Below are 21,063 nucleotides of genomic sequence, written 5' to 3'. Positions count from 1 at the left end.
GCCACAGCTGAGTCCCACAAGATGTGGTGGGGCATAAATATTTTAAATGAATTAACAAGCCTATGAAGTAGGTAGGCTGAGAGAAAATAACTGGGTCACGATCATCTGATGAGTTTAATAGTGATCAGGGATTTGAAACTGGAGTTTACCTAGATGCAATCTAATTTTCTAACCACTCTACTACACCAGATCTCTCATCTTTAACCTTGACAGAACAGTCTGTGTTTGATTAGGGCTGCCATTCAAGCGTTGGCATTTGGTGAGAGGCTTGCGGGGGAATGGGGGTGGGGAATCCAAATCACCATCACTCTAACAGTGTGATGTCACTCCTGGTACAACCCCAGAAATGATATCAGTGCATCAGGGCAACACTCTAGCCCAGTGGTTCTCAACCTGGGGGTCAGGACTCCTTTGGGGGTCGAACGACCCTTTCACAGGGGTCGCCTAAGACTCTCTGTATCAGTGTTCTCCATCTGTAAAATGGATAAATGTTAGGGTTGAGGGTCACCTCAACATGAGGAACTGTATTAAAAGGTCGCGGCATTAGGAAGGTTGAGAACCACTGCTCTAGGGTTCCACTGAAACTGGAAGTGACATCACAACATCAAGACAACATCATTTTTCTTAGCATTCCTTTCGACCCTATCACTCTACCAAATAGCAGCAGGGGGTCAGAGGATTTCAGCAGAAGATCTGGCTGCCCTAGTCTGCATGCCAGAAATTCATACACTGACAGAAGATAGCACCCAGATCCTTCAAAGAACTGGTGGTCGAACACACCAGAAGCAGCATACTAGTCTATTGGATCAACAACAAAATGTTTGAGATGCATTTGTTATACAGAAAAGCAACATTTTCGCATATTTATTTAAATGTAGTTGAGATCATAGATGCATGTTTTCATACTATCCAGATGGATATTTCATAGCTGTGAGAAGTGGTTTGTTACAAACATTATTTACTTGGTTGTGATGCATATGTTCCATGTTACAAAAACTGAAATAAAATAAATCCACGGAAAATAAGGCATTATCTGGTGGCATTTTTAAATGTAACAGCACAAAATGATGCTGAAAGTTGCCTTCTGAAGCACAATTATTAGCATTTATTAGCTTTGCTTCTGTTGAGAATATCTTTCCTGGAACACACACATCTGCCATACGGAGCTCCCTGATGATTAACAAAGATCTGTAGATAATTCCAGAGGGGAGGCTATATCACAGAAAAAATAAACAGGAGTCTTGTGACACCTTAAAAACGAACAACATTTCATTCTAGTGTGAGCATGGACTAATGCTCGCTTCTTTAGATAGAGAGTTTAGTTATTTTATGTAGGTTTTTTTTAAAAAGACCCAGCAGGGTCAAGGACCACAGAACAAAGGAAGCTAGCCCAGGGCAAAATGTTCTTATGTAAAATAAGGATTTAATTTAAAATGCAGAGATAATTTACTAGTCCAGGAACTAGTAAACACCTATAATGGGTGAGAAGTCCCAAGTTTTGTTAATCAATAGTGAATACTTGTAATGAATGAGAAATCCCAGGTCTTTACGGGGAGAGGCCAAGAAACAGTAGTAGGGTCAAAACATATGAGACCTTGCTATGGAAAAACTCAAACATATTCAGTACAATGACCATTAACAACAACTGCAAACTTCCAGGTGAATTTAAGGTCAAGTATTTCACGGTGACATCTTCCTTTAAAACTCGACAAAGGAAGCTTAATTATAGTCAATTGGGTCTTAGCTGCTTCTCATTGGCATTTGTATTTTCAACACTTTCACTAAATAGAAGATGCCGCTAGCACTAATTCCTGCTATTGTGAATGGGTAGTGTTTATCTTGTACACCACAGGCCCAGAGGTGTAGCTAGGGAAAATCGAGCCCGGTGCAAAATCTGAGTTTTGCGCCCATCCACCCACCCACCCACTGTGGCCCAGTCCGGTATGGACAGCTTCCCCACGACCCAAGGCTGCCCTCCCTCACTACAACCAAGGAACAATTTTTTGCACAATGTCATCTCAAAATCATTATAGAACATGCCCCAACTCACAAATCTGAACACACCCAGAGTTCCCTAGTTTAAACAACATTGAAAGTGATGCTGGTTTTTTTTGGGGGGGGGGGTCCACCCTGAAATAGCATCACTTTTAATGTTGTTTAGACTAGAGAGCCCATATTCTCATTTCAAGTCCACCTTAAAGGGAGAATCTGGGCTTCCTAGCTTAAACAACATTGAAAATGATGCTGTTTCAGGGCAGATTCCCCACCCACCACCCAAACAGCATCACTTTCAGTGTTGGTTGTTGTGGGTTTTCTGGGCTGCGTGACCATGGTCTGGTAGATCTTGTCCCTAATGTTTCACCTGCATCTGTGGCTGGCATCTTCAGAGGTGTATCACAGAGAGAAGTCTGTTATACACTGTGTCCAGACTTCTCTCTTATAACAGACTTCTTTCTACCAGACCATGGTCACGCAGCCCAGAAAACCCACAATAATCAGTTGAATCCATCTGTGAAAGCCTTCTACAATACTTTCATTTTTTTTAATCTAGCGAGCCAAGATTCTCCCTTTAAATCCATGCAGAAGGGGAGGGGGGGTTGATTTAAAGGGAGAATCTGGGGAAAATTAGAGGGTGCCTGTCAGGGGAGCAATGTTTAAGTTAGCAGTACCAAAATTTCAGGCTACTTTCAGGAGACTCTCCTGATGATACCACCCAAGTTTTGTGAAGTTTGGTTCAGGGGATCCAAAGTTATGGACCCTCAAAGGGTAGCCCCATCTACTATTAGATCCCATTGAAAACAATGGGGAATGGGGGCACCCCCTTTGGGTGTCCATAACTTTGGATCCCCTGAACCAAACTTCACCAAACTTGGCTGGTATCATCAGGAGTGTTGTCTGGGGGTATTCTGAAATTTTGGTGCCACTAGTCTAAAAACAGCGCCCCCTGCCGGCCAACTAAGTAAAAACAGGAAAAAAATTTAAAATGTATTTTCGATTTTGGCGCCCCCTGCAGGCGCGCCTGGTGCATTGCGCACTCTCCCCCACCCCCACCCCCCCGCCCCCTGGTGGCTTTGCCGCTGCCGCAGCACAGGCCCTATAAGGGCTGTTTAGCCCTGCTGTTTGTATTTTATCTCCATATTGATTGGGGTAAGGCAGTTGCACTTAGCAATTCCAGGGCCCTGGACAAAAGTCAAGGATGGACTTCCCGCACCCACCTGATTTCTACCCAGGGCATTCTGAACAAGAATAAAACACCCTGTTTTCACAATGCAGCATGTCCCTTCAAAGCTACAACACAGTTTGCATTTTTAATTATATTTCCACCACAATTTTCGGTCGTCCACTCCCTATTTTTGAGGGACTGAAATAGACTGACCAAGAGCCTATTCTCTGGAGTTATGTACAACATGTACAGAACGGATCTCAGTGAAACAACAATATGAATCTTTTACCTCCTGTGCCAGACTATCCCTTTGATCTCTGTTCTGTTTTAGACCAAAGTTGTATGTCTAGACGTCTGATCGTGTCTTGGGTTTCTGTTTGGATATATTCATTGTTGAGTACTCTTGCGTTCATATATGAAGAAGCTCTTCTCCCTTCTCTCAGGTTCTCACAAGATCCACTGAAATTTCTACAATTTCTTTGAAGTTTGTTATTCATTATTTGCTACACAACTCACGTATTTTAGAGAATGGATGTTTCTTTTTACAAATTTAAGTGACTTCTTTTTTTTAAAAAGCCATGGTTAATTGCTTAGCCCTAGAAAGGCCTCATGCTAAATCATTTTTATATATTGCAAGAACTTGGTATTGCTTTCAGCGGCATTTAGTTTTATATGTAGTTTCTCAGATATATACTTTCTTGGGGGTCTTGAATTCTCTGTTGAATAGGCCATCCAGCATGATAACATTCCGCAGGCTGGTGTGAGTAAGCTGTCATGAAGAAATAAAGAAGTGTTTCTCCTTATAAAGCAGTAGCAATTTCAAATGTATGAATTGTGGAGGAGGCATGAATCTGGCTCTTCCATTATAACTCTTTTCAGTATGCTGTTTCTTCAGTACCAATGACATTAAATTTTTTATTGTCTTTTTCTAAAAATCTATTAACGCAGAAAAGCCAGACCTCTTCTCTCGGCCTCTGGATATGATTCTATTTCTGCAGCAGTGTTATATTTTGGGTTCATATCTGTAGTAATTAATTATCCGCATGTCTTCCAGGCCTTTTCTGTATTACTGTTTTCTAAACACCAACCTCCAATTTTTGTATGGGGGATGATTATTTTTTTCCCAGGTGTATTACCTTACATTTATCTATATTAAATCTTATTTCATTTACTTCCATCCATCTCACACAAAGTTTCCCCTTAGCGCTATTCTTCAGACAGAAGAGATTGTTAGACAGAACTGACTTGCTTTTGGGATACTTTGCTGGGAGGAAAGTTAACAGCTAAATTAATTGGTTTGGTCTCTCAGCCTTTCATTTCCCTTAAAAAAAAAGATTAGCATGGAGGTTCCAGTTCTACTGCATTTGACATTGCCTTCTCTTAACACTCATATACAGCCATTTAGAAAGCTCTCCCAGATTTTGCACATTTCCATTGTGTTCAAAAAACTGAAATTTGCTAAGCCATTGTTTGCATTAAATGCCACATTTTGCTCCCCAAACAGGTGGAGGGGGGAGATAAGAGATCAATCTATATCACATAATATTGCAAACTTGCAGAGAGGTTTTGATTTTTGCAGAGGAGGTTTCTTCCTGTACCCAAAGCAAACTCCATGGAAATATTTCCCACTTTCTCTACTAGGAGCTATTTTGAGTGAGAGCAACTCTTTTCTTAAAAGCCTTTCGTTGCATACATTGGCACACCTAATCTAGTGCTGTAGATCATCAATTTTACATCCCGATATTTCTAATCTGGTAGAACACTACTGTTTCCTCCATTGTTTTTAAGCTGTTAATTTAAATTATGTCAACAAAATAATGCAGAAACAGTTTATAAACTAGGGGTTTAGAGAGCTTGTGACAAAGGATTTTTTTCTGTTCTGTCCAACTTTTGGCAGTCATCACTGGAGATGCTGAAATGTCAAATCCCTAGCTTGTTTGGACAAAGCAGCTTTACCCATAGCATTTATTCTTCTCTAAACCAAGGGTTTAAATGACTGGTTCGCCTGCATGCGTTTTGCCACGCCAATAGCTGGCTGCCCCCTAACTGGGACAAATCTCAAGCCTAGACAAAACCAAAAGCCTGGTTGAATAGGTGATTAAGGAAAATTAGTAGCTATGGGAATAGAGGGAGAGCTCTGCAATTAATGTGAAAATGCCTAAGGAGGATTGAGCCATTTTCCAGAGATTAGAAGAGCCATGACCCGTTTTGTTTACAACATATACCAGAGTTCTGGCAAAAGAAAAAAGATTGATAAGGTGCTGAAATCTGGCAGGCAATTTCTTCTATAAATCAGTCCTGGAGAGTGACGGGTTGCTATGGATGCAAAGTGTTTAGAATAACCCCAGACCCTAGCACAATTCTACAACTTCACTGCCATAAACTCTTCTTACAGTCGTAAGCAAAGTTATACTTTTCTAGGTCCTAACTCTATTTAGGAATGCAGTGTAAAATCCATACCCAACTCACAATCCCAGTTCAGGACATTTCTCCATCATTTGTGGTCAAAGATACCAAAAGTGCCTTTGAATCTATTTTGTACATATCATTGTAGGAAACAGTATGCAAAAGAAATCCAGTGAGCTCTTGGGCAAGGTAAGTATTACACTAACAATTTTAGACCGGTTTAAACACACAAAAATATTTCTTTATTAATCCTCATGCTATGGACATTGGCTCAGAGATGGTGCAATCAGATAGGGTACTCCTGGCATGGCAGGGATCCTATCAGACATAATCTATGCACATGTACTCGTATTACTTTGGCAGCCCAAAAGATGCTGCAACTGTTCCTTTTTGTGCCAATGGGAAAAATAATCCAAGACTGAAAAACTTCAACCATAAATTCACAAATGAAAAATCCTAACATGCGATGGACTATCTAAGTGCTTCCATACCACCACAGACATAAATTCATCAAGGTCATGCATAGCCCACCAGCCCACACAACATAGCTCCCCAAAGTAAGCTAACAATCTAGGTCAGGATACAAACAGGTATGAATGGGTTCTGAAGTACTAAAAAGTCCTGCAAAATGTTGTTTGATCAGAGATGATAAACTTCACATCCAAAATGAGTATGTGAAGCCCAGCACCAATCCAATCACTTCCAGCTCTCTTTCTCAGTCTAGAGCCATGGTGGCGAACCTATGGAACAGGTGCCAGAGGTGGAACTCAGAGCCCTCTCTGTGGGCACGCACGCACAGAGTTCATCATGGGGGGGGGGGCGGAAAATCACACACACACATCTAGGCTGGCCTGGGCACAATCCTTTACCTGGGAGTAAGCTTGGTTGCTGACAATGGGGCTTGCTTCTGAGTAAACCCTCCTAGGGTCGTGAGTCACCTGTTGGAAGAGTTGCACGGTTGCTTCAAGGCAAAGCCACTGACTACCACCAAGCTTACTCCTGAGTAATACATACCTCGGAGCCAACCGTTTTTTCTTCACTAAAACCTCAGTATTCAGGTTAAATTGCCGTGTTGGCACTTTGCAATAAATAAGTGGGTTTTGGGTTACAATTTGGGCACTCGGTCTTGAAAAGGTTCGCCAACATCTCTAGAGAAACTAGCCGCAGCCTTCAGTCCAATCTCATCACGCTAACAGTGCAGACTTTGCCATGTGTTGGTATTTTTAACCCATCTTAAATGTATCTTTTAAAACTTCATAAGACATTCTTTATACATGCTCAGGTACATTTGATGTTTAGTCTTTATAAGTCATGCACATGAGACAGCATGTTCACAGACATTATTTCAAAATCCCTTTTGTAATGGCCATGACTTTGGCATGCATAAATTTTCCTGGCAAATACTGTGGAAAATATGTAGCTGAAGATACTATCAGGAAGGACTGAAGAAAATGGATGCAAACCAAGATATCAAACTTTCTTTGCTGCACAATTTTTTTTCCTTTCAGAAAAGAAACACCCTGCTGTTGTGTATTGTTTCTGTCCTACACAGGGCAGACAAATTGCAGTACACGAAGAGCAACCATCTCCATACCAGGAAGCAATTAATTTTAATTATTTTTATAATTTCACACGTGTCAAGCCTTAATCTGTGATGCCCAGGCATATTACGTTGCACAGCTCTGAACTGTCTTGCCACAAGCTCATTATTGACGGTTCACTTCATCCTAATAAAATCTCTATCTCAGGTGTCTATCAAACAGAAGTGAAAGGCTGGGGAGAAGCTGCCAGAAGGGCTACTTGAGTTCCTTTCAGAAATATTAATTCCATCAACACAGTTCATGCTTTCAGTATACTTTCCCTTCTCTTCCTCTATTTATTAGTGTGGGAAATTTTCTCTGAAGTAGCTGTGCTATTATAAATGTCACATTGACTATGAGTAGGCATGCCAACCAAATGTGATTTCAACAATCAATTTCTCTCCAAGCTATTCTAGGCAGCTCAGTCTTTATTATTTTGAAAAGTCAAGTCTCTAGTCCTCTTTGTTATGGGAAAACATAAAGGTGGGTTTGCATTCTGAAAAAATAATGAATGAAAAATTATAAAAGAGGATGAGATGGATTGGACTGGTTCACATATTCATCTACTGCAGTGGCTTACCAGAATGATCCATCACAGACAGAACTGTCATATTGGCTTATATAGTAATATCAAATACAGTGAGTTTGATCCTACAGTCTGCCAGTGGAAGGCATTCATAGATATGGATCTGTCCAGAGGTGGGATCCAGCAGGTTCTCACCAGTTCCCGAGAGTGGGTTACTAATTATTTGTGTGTGCCAAGAGGGGGTTACTAATTGGGTCCGCTTTTCCATCTCCACGCCCGCGCCTCCCCGAGAGGCATACTGCCTTTGAACGTGAAGGTTCCATATAGCAATTGCAACTAATAATGTAACTCTCTGAACTGGGTTAATCCCTTTCAGGTACTGCAATTCATTGATTTCCAGCCTTTCGTACCTTTTATCTCACCAGTCTCTATCAAAGAACCTGTGTGTTTCACCATTGCTGTGTTCAGATTTGTGAGTTGGGGCATTTTCTATAATGCGATGATGATTTAGAAATGACCTGGTGCAAAAAATTTTGGGGGGGTCGTGGTGGGGTGGCTGCCCATGGGGCAGGGGCATTCAACTCAGGTTTTGCCCAGGGCTCAGGTTTGCCGAGGTACGCCTCTGTCCCCTTTGCTGAGGGGGGGTTGGTGAGGGAACCTGTTACTAACATTTTTGGATCCCACCACTGGATCTGTCCCACATTTCCCAGCAGTCCCAGGCTCTCAAAATATGAAGGGGTTGGTGGAAACTTGGAAACACTATGCAGGGGGCAAAGGGAGCTGCAGTGAGGATGGGAGTTGCCCTGAATAACACTTACCTCCCTTTTCTACCAGCAGCAACCCTGGGGTACCATAGAAAGCCAGGCTGGTGTTGTTACCGATGGGAAAATAAACAAAATATTTTCCTGAAGTCAGGTTGCCTGGCTACACTGGCTCCCTGCCCGGATACAGAGACCTGTGTGGTTCAGAAGCCTTCATAAGGTTCTCAAGGAATGTATTTGTATGTTTGCACCAATGCTATATGATTTCCCTTGTGTTTGTGTCATTCTAGGATGGAATAAAAGCCCCTTTTAGCTGAGTTTATGCCTGCAGTTTAGGATTTTAGTTTAATAAGGTTCTTCAGTTAGGTTAAGGTTCTATTAGTTTGAAGCGAGCCCTGCCAGTAGGTAGATGTACAGTCCTGCCTATAAGTATAAGTATGTGTGTTTATCCCTTAAGGTTTTCCTAATGTTTAAGTTAGAAATGTTATTTTTGAAATTTGTGTCTGAGAATAGAGGCAATAGCCAGCTAAGGTCTGATATTAAGTGGCAAGGAAGTTGACTCTGGAATGCTGCTTAGACCAACGCCCAGCCGACCCTTTGATAAGGACAACGACCCCCTTTGGACTTGCTAATCGAATCTGTTGCCAGCACCCAAGGATCACCCAGCCGTTGGAAGATGTCACCCTGTTTTGCTATTGGACTGTTTGAAGTTTTACTCTCAGGATCCAGAAGCTCATTGGACTGTTCACATCCTTACTTTCAGGATCCAAGAATTCATTGGTTCATTTGAACTTGTCTCTGTCTAACACTCCCAAGGAACCACCTCAGGCAAGAAGGTGCAGGCTTTGCTTCTGGGATTTGATTTCATCAGCATGTGCAAAGGGACTGTTTTCTCCCTTTTGTGTTCTAGGATATTAGATGGAAGGAGACCGCCCCCTTCCTGGGTTTTGCACTGTGGGGGTGGGACTGCCCTACACCCCTTTCTGGGTTACTGGGAAATGTATAAAGGAGCTGAGGCACAGCCATGTGGGGTTCCTTTTTGCTGAGCTGTGCCAAGAAATCACTTGCAATAAAATCCTTCCTGCTTTAAAGAAACGCCTGCTCCCTGCGCCTCATCAAGTTGCTGAGCTGAAATCACTTATTGTTACCTGGCAAATCGCGGTAACAGTGTCAGACTAGCACCAGGCGGAACATGGTTCAAATCCTTATTTTGCCAAGAAGCTTGCTGTGTGACTGGGCTAGTCACTTACTCTCAGCCTAATCTACCTCACATTACTGTTTGGGGAATAAAATCATGAGGTGGAAAAGCATGTATGCTCCTTTGGGAACAAATACGACAGGTCTTTTCAAGTCAACTGCTATGTTCCTGTTACTCAATTTGTATAAATAGGTAACTTTGTGCTCTTTAAAGTGAATTAAAGTGCATCTAGGAGTATGAGAAACCAAACACAGGTAGAAATTTCTACTATTTTTATACATTTGGGATCTTTCGAGAGAGAACTAGCTGGGGCATAGAGAAGAAAGGCTAGATTGAAACCTTGCGCACTTGTTTCTGTGACATGTGGCAAATTCTCCAAGATGCTGTAGCAAAGAGGTAGAAATCTGGACGCCATTTTCAGTGGCATTCCTGTGACAAGAGTAATATGTAGCTTAGCTCTGAGGAATGGATGCTGAGGGTTCTGAAAGACATTTGAGCTATCACTAGAGTCTGAAATTACTAAACAACATCAGGCACTGCTCCACTAATCTTTAAACATGACTCTAGGCATGTTGCCAAAACTAAATCCCTAAACACAGCACTGCACATGCTGTGATATATTGGAAGCACACAGTCACATAATGCTCCATAATACTGCATTAGTGATGTTTATTATTACAAATCTCCCAGAATTACAAATCAGACCATGTTTGTCTGATATCTGAGCAGAGGTACAAATGAAATATAACCTCTGAATTCTCTTTAAAAGTTATGCTAAACTTGTACAGCTATTTCGATGAGATCTCGTCTCCTACGGTGCCATCCAGTGGATTTCATGTGAATATCACAGCTGTACAAGAAGAAGATACAGACTACACAGCACACAGAACATATTTTTAAATGATTTGTATGGTGTCAGTGTAAATAAAGATTCTTGGTGTGATAGCTATAACAAAACTGAAAAACTATTATTTTCTACAGTGATAAATTCAGATACGATGCTTTCTATACATGAAAATCTTGCCTGAGGTGCAAAGTTCTCCTTATTTGTATCTGTAAAATATATAGTACTCACAAAATTTAAGAGAGAGCAGGGTGACAAAAACATATTTAATGCCATTATTTTTGTAAAGTAGTTATCAATCAATGACAGCAAAACATTAAATATATATTTTGCCTTAGCCAACTTTTTAAAACTCATAGCACTGTAGCCAATTCTTAAACCACCTGAGCAGCACAGTAACTACCCCCATGCTATTACAGCAACAAGTCATACAGAAACCATGAGGAAACAACCTGTGATTTGGTTACTGCCTCCAAACTACATAGATTCCATTTTTATTTATGGCAGGGCTCTCCAATGTGTTTCCCACCAGTATTTCCCCAGTGCTGGCCAACCTTTTCAGAAAGTACATGAGGGCCATTGTAATACAGGACTTGTTACTGGATATCTTCAAAGGAAACAGTTTTCCATAGTTGTTTAATCCCCACTTGTCAAATTTGAGGTTCCCAAAACCAGGGAAGGGAAAGGTTAAGTTATACTCACCCTTTCAGAGACAGATCAGTCCCCTCAATGAAGTCCAGCTATAAAATGTCCACCCCTTCATTTCCTTTTTATTCCCTTTCAGTAGTTCATTTAGAAAGGAAGAATGAAAATATTGCAGTTGGCTCCACTTCTCATGGCAGCCATTTTGGGTCTGGCTTTGCCTTCTGACACAATCGTTTTGGAGCCACACTTACCACCCCTCTTAAAACTACAAAGCTGCCTGCAGGCTCAAAAACTACTGGTGTAATTTTAGTCTGTATTATACTGGCGTTTCATAAAGGGAATAACGCTGTAGTACAATGGAACTGGAGGCAAAATTTGAATCTATTCCCCTGTTTATTGTATGTATTTTTGTACGTATCTTGCCCCAACTGAATTGTTTTCTACTGCATTTTGCAGTATTTTGCATGTTTGCACTATGATGATATATGTCTGATATTCTTTTTTTGTGTTTGTGATCCTAATTAGGCTTGGTGATTTGGTATGACTGAATCGCAAAAAAAGCCAGATCACAGCAAGATTCAGCTTTATTGGCTTATATTTGGGCCGAATGAAAGATGCTCAAATACAAGCTGATCCAAATATCTTTGGATGCATGATGCCAAATAGAAATTCGGCATTTGGCAATGCATTCAGGGGATTTAAAGTTTAAAGGGAGCCTCAAAAGCAGCTAGTCACCTGGACTCCCTTTAAACAAAGTTTCCCTAGAGTCTATGTAAAACTAAAGAATCCCCCCCATATTTACCTTATATTGCTGTCTGTGTTGGGGGCTCTCTGGTGTGATCTGAGGGGGGGGCAGCTTGAAGCAGCAAAGGTGTCTGTTGTGGGAAGAGGTAGGGAAAGAAGCTTGTAAGCCACTTTGAGTCTCTTTACGGGAGAGAAAGGTGGGATATAATTAAATCCAAACTCTTCTTCTTCTACTGTTTGAGCTGGCTGCCTCAGGCTACCAGCTCTGTTGTTTTGTAAATTTGTTACCAGGAGAACAAATTGGAGAGAGCTGGGTGTGACTGCCAATTTCTGCAGAGACCCAGCTATATAGCCAAGTCTTTGCAGAATTGCATCTTGAGGGACAAGACAGAGGAGGAGGGGAAAGTAAAATCTGCCCAACCAAAACTATCCAAGACTGGGATGATTTTCATTCCCTGGGATATTCAAACTCCATTTGGGTTGCCTGCCTGGCTGGCCCAAAACAATAAAGTGCAGTGGGACACTATTTAATCGACAATACACTGTTTAATTGTTTGTGAAATGTCTCATTGTTTTGCACTGTGTAATCTACCTTGAATCTCACCAAGAAAAGTGAGTTACAAAGAAAGTATGAAAATAAAACTTCTCCTTTCCTCTTTTGAGCTCAGGTTCTACCCTATTTTATTTCCACAACAACCATGCCAGTTAGGTTAGCCTGACTTGACCAAGGTCAAAGGTCACCCAGCAAGTTTTATGGCATAGCAGAGATCTGTCTCAGGTCTAGCCCATCCCACTCTGATAAAGTAACAGCCCAATCCAGAGCTGTTGGATGGGTGGGGATAGTATTGCTCTGGCACCCGCTCCACAGGGCTTTCCCAAAGTGCATTAGAGTGGTTTTTTTTCAAAAACGCAAAGAATCCTCCATGGTGGAGAACAGAGATATGCCACAAAAACTGTATCTCTGCCAGCTGCTCCGCCAGCACATGGGGGCTGATCAGGCACTGGAGGCCAACTAAGGTCACCCCTGCCCCCCAGCGTGCCCCCGGCCATGTGGTCAAGCATTTTGCGCTGGAAGGCCTGGGTGATGTGGACAACTTCCTGGGCAGGCATTTCCACCAACACAGGGATGTGTCTGCTCCAGAGGAGGATTCAGTCACCCTCTGAATTGGGCTGTAAAACTGGCTCACACTGTTAATATCACCCTCTCTGGGATCAATGATTCTGTCATGGTGAAATAATTGCCATTATGCAATTTCCTCATCACTGAGCAGCAGTCACACAGAACTGGCAATAATACTTTAGAGGTCTTGTCGTAATAATATACCATGACGAAACAAAAAGAACTCCTCCAGGATTTGGTTTGGAGTGGATTGTCTCATAAGAAAGGCTTTGTTTGAGCAAGGCCCTGCCGCATATACACAGTTAGCTATGAAGCTCTTTGGTTCAAAGTTTGTCTTTTCAGACAGTATCAACCATCAACTCAAAACAAACAAGAAAGGACAGCAATGGTAGCATAAATTGCTTTTAAAATAAAAATATAGAGAGGATAGACCTGTAGGTGGCTACAAGTCATTTAACCTTTATTTTGAAAGAACATCTGATTACCAGATGCTGGGGTATAATAAAGTAAGGGGCAAATAATCACAGACAGGGCAGTGTCAGTTAACACCAGACTGAGTTACATGGACTACTGCTATGGCGTAACTTAGCAGAATGTTCAAATAGAAAGCATTGTTATAAAGGAATCAGAATTATAATAAAATGGAACAATCCAGGATGGCACATTGAAATGGAATAGTCCATCATGATTATGATTATTATAGGTATCACCTAGCTTTTCAGCATTGCCTTATACCTTGTAGTTCTGCTATTTGTATTGTTTATGATACACCTTGCATCAGATAGTTTGTTGCCGTTCTTGTTTTCTAATTCTGTAATCCTAGCCCTGTTGGTTGTATTGGGTTGTCTGGTTGTAGTTTTATATTCTGCAAACCGCTATGCACTATGATAACCTGCAGGATACATAAAAGAAAACATTTCCAATGCTCAATGAGTGGTTGAAACATGGAATTTGCTGCTGGAGGATATAATGACAGCCACAGGCATAGATGACTTCAAAAAGGGATTAGACAGATGCATGGAGAATAGATGACCATGTTGATTAAAAAAGAACCTCCATGTTTTTCCCAGACAGTAAACATCTGAATATTAGTGCCAGGAAGCAACATCAGGGAAAGGCACCAGCCTGTTTATGGCCTGTTGTCAGACCTCAAGTGGAACTGGTTGGCTACTATGTGAAATAGGATGGACTCACTAGATAGTCTGATCCAGCAAGGCTCTTCCTGTGTCCTGTTGCTGAAGCTGAAGTGGCAGTATTGTAGTGTACTGTACTATTTAAAAATGTGCAAACACTGGGATATTACTGACCCATGGAGTGATGCTGCATCACAATGTTGACTAGGACTATGTTTACCACATGGATTGTCATTGCCTTCCCCAGTTATCTACACTTTACACCTAGCAAGCTGGGCACTCATTTTACAGACCTCAGAAAAATGGAAAATTAAGCCTTGATCTGGCTACCTGAATCAGGTTGTGAGCAGAGCTTTGACTACAGTATTGTAGTTTACCATGCTGGGCCACAGGGCTCTTGAAGCACTATAAGCTTGTGCTTTAACGTTTCTAGCATTTCTCCTCAGTTCATCATTCACTCTCACCTTTCTAGTTTTTTATGCTGTAGATGCAAGTTCTGTGCTAAAATGGGTTGCTACCCTCCAGCTGGGTCCTAGAGCTCTCTCAGAATGACAGTCTGCAGCGTTCAGTTCCCTTGGAGCAAAAGTCTGGCTCGGTGGGTGGCCTCTATGACATTATTTCTCACTGAAGTCCCTTTTCTGCCCTTCCCTGGCTCCACTCCCCATTCTCCAGGAATTTCCTAACCTGGAGTTGGCAACCCTCCAACACAAGGTCTTCTAAGCACCTACAGAATGTTTTTCCCCCTCTTCACTGAATAATCACATGACCACAAGACATAACTTCCAGGCACCCTAAAACTCTAACCCCTCTTATGATAAGTCCTAACCCTACTTCCATGACCCAAATTAATTCAGAACTCAGAACTCAGCCCACAGGTGTACACGTCCTCTCTGTGTGTATATTAGCCATTAGAAACCAGAACACAGCCTCAGCTCTGCAAAGTAGGAGGGACAAAAATCTAAAAATGCAAAAACAACCAAGTGGCAAAACTCCCTCCCTTAAAAACCCTTTTTATTCAAATGTGGCAACAACAGAATAATTTTTTAATTGGTTGAGAACCCTCCAGAAGGAGGGAAAGCTGAAGACTGGGGTGCAGAAAAAAATGTCAGATAGTGGGTGGGAAGGAGAGAAGGAGGCAGGAAAAACAGACAGGCTATGGGATCTTCATGGGAAGAGGACATAGGGTGGTCCATATGAGGGCCCCCCACAAATTCTGCAGGTCCTCTATTTATCTATAGCCCTAAAGCCGTCTGTACAGATTACAGAACCTCCGAGGTAGGGGATGAGGTGCAGCCAGAAGGCAATCCCAAAGGCAAGTATACGAAAGCTCCCGCAAGGGAGACCCGAATGCAAAGAAATGGGGAAAGGGCACACGTATCTGAAGTAGTGGACTGCGATTCGCCAAGTTCATATAGGAATAAATGTTTGTAGTCTTAAAGGTGCCACTGGACTTTTGCTTTATTTTGCTACAACAGACCAATGCAGCTATGCTTCGCAAACAATTCTGCCCTGCATGTCGGTGCTCAAATGGAACCCGGAAATCAAGTTGCCAGGACGTTCAACAGACATCATAGAGCTCTTGGATACGCGAGCGGTGATTCCTCCTCGACAGGAAGTGGCCAGCCGAGTGGGAAGTGAAGCCATAATGTAGCGCCGGAAAGTGGGAATCGAACTTGGCCGTCTCTGATACGGTCATTTCCGGGGGTTGGGCTTCGAACGGTCGCAATCGGAGTTTCGGCTCCGGCGAATTCGGGAAACGGGCCCGCGGTGAGCAGCTGCCGCCCGAGGAAAGCGCCATGGCGGGCGGGGAAGCTTCCCCAGCAGCGGGGCCTGAAATGGAGGCCGGCGGTGGCGGCGAGGGACAAGTGCGGGAAGCCGGGGAGGCCGGCCTCGACTGGGTGGAGGCCCTGCGGGGCGACTGCGAGCCGGAGCACCACTGGACCTACCGCCGCGAGTTCCTGGTTCGCAACGCCGAGGCCGTTTCGTTCTCGCCGGACGGAGAAGACGGCGGCCGGAGCCCGGAAATGAGGCGCCTCACCGCCTTCTCTATGGCGTGGGCCAACCACGTCTTCCTGGGATGCCGGTGAGTTCACCGTGGCGACGAGGAATAACCACACTGAGCTTTCCAAAAAGCAGGTTGCATGGGTCTTCCTGAGAGTATCGGTGCGGCGTTTTAAAATAAACCCGTGAACGGAAACTTTTTTTAAAAAATAAGGAAAGTAATCTGGTATTTTTTGGATCTCTTTGTAAACTGGCGTGGATTCTTTACGGAATATTTATAACGCAATCGTTATGAATGAGATCGTTTCCCAAGGGACGAGTTCATGTATATTGATTGCAACTCGTAAATATGCTGTGCGCAATCGGCCTGGCTGAGACATTTGTGCAACTGGTATGTTTGACTGTTACTTCTCTTTTCGTTTGGCCTGTTTGCGTTGGGGAAACGCAGGACTCACTTTTTGTGCTTGCAGAAATAGCAATATGTTGGCTGGGCTCCTGTGTTGTTGGATATTTTGTTATCATTGTTCTGTAGCAGTCATACTCGTGGGCTATCCCGTTCACACAGAAAAATCACAGAGAACATTAATGATGCCCAATGTATGGGTTCACCTTTGCATGCTCTGATCTGTGGAAGCAGTTACTGCAGTCTGTTCTGTTCCACTGTTTGCTTTGTTGCATGTGCTTATAAGCTGTTGTGATGTAAGGTATGCATTTTTTCTGAATTCATATGAATACTTGTGAAGTTTTGTCCAAGTTTCTTTTGTTTGCATATGTTTTGTCAGTTTGCAGACAGGGATGCTAAAGGAACCTGGAAATGTTACCTGAATGCTTCAAAGGTACATATAGTGTGATTCAGTATGCTACTGTTTGAATCACAAAGCAGTCTCGGAGCATTATACCAAATCTGAACTTGTCTAACCTCTCCTGCTCCTTCTGCTTTGATCCCATTGTTGTTGACTACTGCATTGTGTTTAAAGCTTTGACTCTGTTATGTATCTGTGGCTGGCAAAGAACTCCTTTCCTGGAGCAACCATTAACATTTTGAGTATGTGGGGAACTATCATGGAACACTGTATCAATGGAGTTGGTCACCCTGTTTTTATCTTTTTTGTACCTTATGGGCAATTTTTAGTGGATTTGGGATTTTTTTTTGGTAATAAATGAAATGCAAACATGACTGTATATATTTTGAAAATCAGTGGTTCTGAGACATTTGTTTTTGGGTTGCTAATTACTGCCTTTCTTCCTTGCTCAGGTATCCTTCACAGGTGATGGAAAAAGTGCTGGACATGGCTGCAGGCATCACAGTCACCAATGCTCCAACCCACACTCTGAGAGACGAACTGGTTGCCAAGGTGAAACGAGGCATATCAAGTAGCAATGGTTAGCAGATCATAGCTGTGCAAATACAAATAGGACCATAGTAAATTAATATATAAATAACATCTCTGATGTAGCATTTGGATTTAGTTTTTAAATTGTCACTATTCTGATATTATTAGTTGGTTTTTTACTTAATTTTTGTTTTTATAAAACTTAATTTTCAAAGGAGAGGAAGCTAACTGTTTTTATTTCTGTAAAAAGTATAATGCCACTTAGCCTGCTTTACAAATGGTGCTGTAGAAGTCCCAAGCAAATAAGTAAATACCTACTTCAAATGCATGTTTTAAAAGTTCATGTTACTTGCAAACCTGTATGATTATTGCCCAAACTTTTTATTAAATAAATCTAGGCATTAATGTAACCAGTATTCCTCAATTCTGACTTTTGTGTGCGTGCGTGACACACTATGAATTACAGACGTAATTTTTTTTTTACTTCTTTCTAGAAGGGCTAGAAGAGCCTAGCAAGAAACGAGCTGTGGGTGCAGACAAAGCTTCTGAAGACACAAAAAGTGATGCAAAGTCTACCCAGGCAGACGTGCCAATGGAAACAGGCACTGAGCTTATGAAGAACGTAGAAAAAGAGGTGGCAAAAGATCCAGAGAAGATATCATCTGCCATGGCTCAGAAGGTGGCAGCTTCAGCATCGCCAGCTGTGGCTCAGAAGGTGGAGGCTTCTGTGTCACCAGCCATGGCTCAGAAGGTGGCAGCTTCGGCATCGTCAGCTGTAGCTCAGAAGTTGGTGGCTTCAGCATTGCCGACTGTGGCTCCGAAGACAGTGGCTTCAACATCACCAGCCGTGGCTCAAAAGGTGGCACCTTCTGTTGGAGTAAAAGTAGAACCCAGGGTTGCTAATTATGAACCCACAACAGTCACTAGGCACAAATCAGTTCTGGCTTCTTCGATATCTGGCCCTGAATCAAAGATAAATTACTGCTTGACCAAACCTTCAGAATCCAAATCTGAAAATGTGTTACCATCTGAAAAGAAAGACGATTTGGAAAATGCTGCAGTGTTCGCTTCGAAAAGCAGTTCACATGCAAGTGCAGTTCCTGCCAAAGTTCCCCTGAAATTGTTAACAAGCGAAGATGCAAAAGAGAGGCAGCCATTCTTCAATAGACTATACAAGGCCGTTGCTTGGAAGCTGGTTGCTGCCGGAGGCTTTAGTCCCACTATCAATCATGTAGAACTTCTAAACTCATCTATTCAGTCTGTAAAGGCAACATTAGATGTTGATTTTGTTCCACTGAAAGAGCTTGCAGATTTACCTCAGAACAAAAGCTCTCAGGATAGTGTGGTCTGTGAACTGAGATGCAAATCTGTATATTTGGGTACTGGTTGGGGGAAAAGTAAAGAAAATGCCAAAGCCGTAGCTTCAAGGGAGGCATTGAAGCTGTTCCTCAAGAAGAACGTTGTTGTGAAATTATGTAAAAGAAAGTACAAAGGAAAAGAAGTTGAAGATTTGGTGCTTCTTGACGAAGAATCAAAACAATTAAATTTACCTCCAGCTTTAAGAAATCCTCAAGAAATAGTATAAAAGAATGGAGCAGCTGCTGTTTATACTAGCAAATAATGTTGTATTACAAAAACTGAATTACTTTTGTATACTGAAGTAGACACCCAGTTACTCTGAATTTCTTCTCAGTTTTTCAGGACAAATGTCATTCCTGTTATATTCACTCAGTAGCAAATATAAACGATTTGATATAGATGTAAAGTGTGCAAAGGTATGCCTTAACATATATAGCACACTAGTGTGCATTTTTGTTTGTTTAAAAAAATCTTCTGAACTCTTCTGTTTTAATGAAACAAGTTATAGTTTGCTGTACACAGTGGTCTAATTTTGTAATGCCAGTGATTTGGTAGCAGTAATGTTCACTTCAGAACACGTATTCTTTTTACTGGAAAGGAATATGTGTACAAGAACCTTTGTACCCAGATGACGGAAAGTTATCTAAAAATTACTAACTTTTATTCACATGCTTCAAGTGTTACTTACAATGTTTATACGCTTAAAAAGAAAATAGTTGATGCAGATTATTTTATTGAAGTAGCAATATTTTAAATCTGGATTTTCAAGTGTTGGTCCTGTTTTAATCTTGTGAATTGTCAGTAAATAGCCGTCAGGGTTACTTATCACTAAACTTCATTAACCAGATACAATTTATATTTTGTGAGAAAAGCTACTTTCACTTTTTCCAAATAAATACAGCTTTCTATAGTAAGGTTATTTTACATCTACTATAATTGGGATGTGGGATTTCATTAAGCATTTTCAAATAACAGGTCATTTTTATAACTACAAAAAGTTATTAAACATTATCATTAACTTGCAACTTCTAAGAATAATATGAAGTCCTGATTCTACCTGTATAGAATTATGATTTTGGAATGTCGGTATGTAAACAGATTTTCTAATTAGGTTTTTTATATCTATTCTCAGGAGGTAAAAGTTGCTATGCTGAGCATAAAGTGCGGCAGTGCCGTAATACCCTAATTTTTTTATGTGTACAGACATTTTTACAGTTATCTTCTGTGTTGAGAAATGCTTCTAGCAATGGAAAATCTCTCTTACATCGATAAAATATTCCTAAACTTGCTGGAAGTTGGGTAGGGGTATGTTTCAAAAGGCAGTACGGTAAATAAAGATGACACACATTGAATTATGTTAAGGCATATTTCCATGAGTTGAAGCTAAATACCACTTTTTTGTGCACCGGCCCTTGGGGAATCAAGTAATTCATAAAACCTATAAACGGATTGTCAGTTAATTTCCATGTGGGTTGATATTTATGATCCCCTCTTTAGCAGTGATTCAGTTTGCTTAATTGAAAGTAGCTTGTAGTGAGAGCTACTCCTTGGCAGGGATGGGATGCATCTGTACAAGCATTATCTTTTGCATGTATCTAAAGTGGGTCTCTGGATGATAGCTATAGTTGAGTTCTGTATTATTTGAATAAATACTAAAACTATATTTTGAACCATTCTCACTGCAATACTCTTGTTTGTTTCAAACTATTTGGTTGATACAAAAGTCATTCTGAAATGTATTTTGACAGTGGAACAAAAAAGTCTTCCATCAATATTTTTCTTCCTACACCACAGTTTAAGTTTTTCTATGCAATAAATACAGCAGTAGCTGGCTGCACTGATTCTAAAATTTGGGACCAAAGATATTATGTTCTAATGAAGAAGGCATTTCTTAGTTCAACTGGCAACCGATGTACAGGTAATTTAAACTAACTACCGTGTTTCCCCAAATATAAGACAGTGTCTTATATTAATTTTTGATCCCAAAGATGTGCTATGTCTTATTTTCAGGGGATGTCTTATTTTTCTGTGTTCTGTTCATCGGACATGCTTCCAAACAAAAACTTTGCTATGTCTTACTTTCGGGGGATGCCTTATATTTCGCACTTCAGCAAAACCTCTACTATGTCTTATTTTTAGGGGATGTCTTATATTTGGGGAAACAGGGTATTTCCTTCAGTAACTTAAGTAATATAGTTTGCCTGGTGTCTTGCAGAAAATGCAATATTGAGATCTTTAGATGCTTTTGA

General features: G+C 41.4%; 1 protein-coding gene across 4 annotated transcripts; it reads left to right on the top strand.

Annotated features, from left to right (window-relative positions):
• Positions 1-15,792: 15,792 nt before the first annotated feature.
• LOC125440304 (CDKN2A interacting protein) lies at positions 15,793-20,484 on the top strand. Of its 4 annotated transcripts, none has more exons than XM_048510056.1 (3): positions 15,793-16,203; positions 17,377-17,504; positions 17,950-20,484. In XM_048510056.1, exons 1-3 carry the CDS (start codon positions 15,917-15,919, stop codon positions 19,038-19,040), a joined length of 1,506 nt encoding a protein of 501 aa, XP_048366013.1. In that variant the 5' UTR covers positions 15,793-15,916; the 3' UTR covers positions 19,041-20,484. The 4 variants fall into 4 exon arrangements, with proteins under 4 accessions (XP_048366013.1, XP_048366015.1, XP_048366014.1 ...); XM_048510058.1 differs by lacking the exon at positions 15,793-16,203 and adding an exon at positions 16,547-16,957 and having other exon boundaries at positions 17,377-17,476; positions 17,953-20,484; XM_048510057.1 differs by lacking the exon at positions 15,793-16,203 and adding an exon at positions 16,549-16,957 and having other exon boundaries at positions 17,377-17,476.
• The last annotated feature ends 579 nt before the right edge of the window (positions 20,485-21,063 follow it).

This window comes from Sphaerodactylus townsendi, linkage group LG10 (assembly GCF_021028975.2).
Source record: "Sphaerodactylus townsendi isolate TG3544 linkage group LG10, MPM_Stown_v2.3, whole genome shotgun sequence".
In the NCBI taxonomy this organism is placed as follows: Eukaryota; Metazoa; Chordata; class Lepidosauria; order Squamata; family Sphaerodactylidae; genus Sphaerodactylus; species Sphaerodactylus townsendi.
This window is presented reverse-complemented; position numbering and strand designations above follow the sequence as displayed.

What these genes read in the sequence shown, in the direction of transcription:
- LOC125440304 (XM_048510056.1), top strand. Translation starts at nt 15,917, where the DNA reads ATGGCGGGCGGGGAAGCTTCCCCAGCAGCGGGGCCTGAAATGGAGGCC. An exon ending in CACGTCTTCCTGGGATGCCG is followed by an intron (nt 16,204 to 17,376) that starts GTGAGTTCACCG and finishes TTCCTTGCTCAG; the next exon opens with GTATCCTTCACAGGTGATGG. An exon ending in AGGCATATCAAGTAGCAATG is followed by an intron (nt 17,505 to 17,949) that starts GTTAGCAGATCA and finishes ACTTCTTTCTAG; the next exon opens with AAGGGCTAGAAGAGCCTAGC.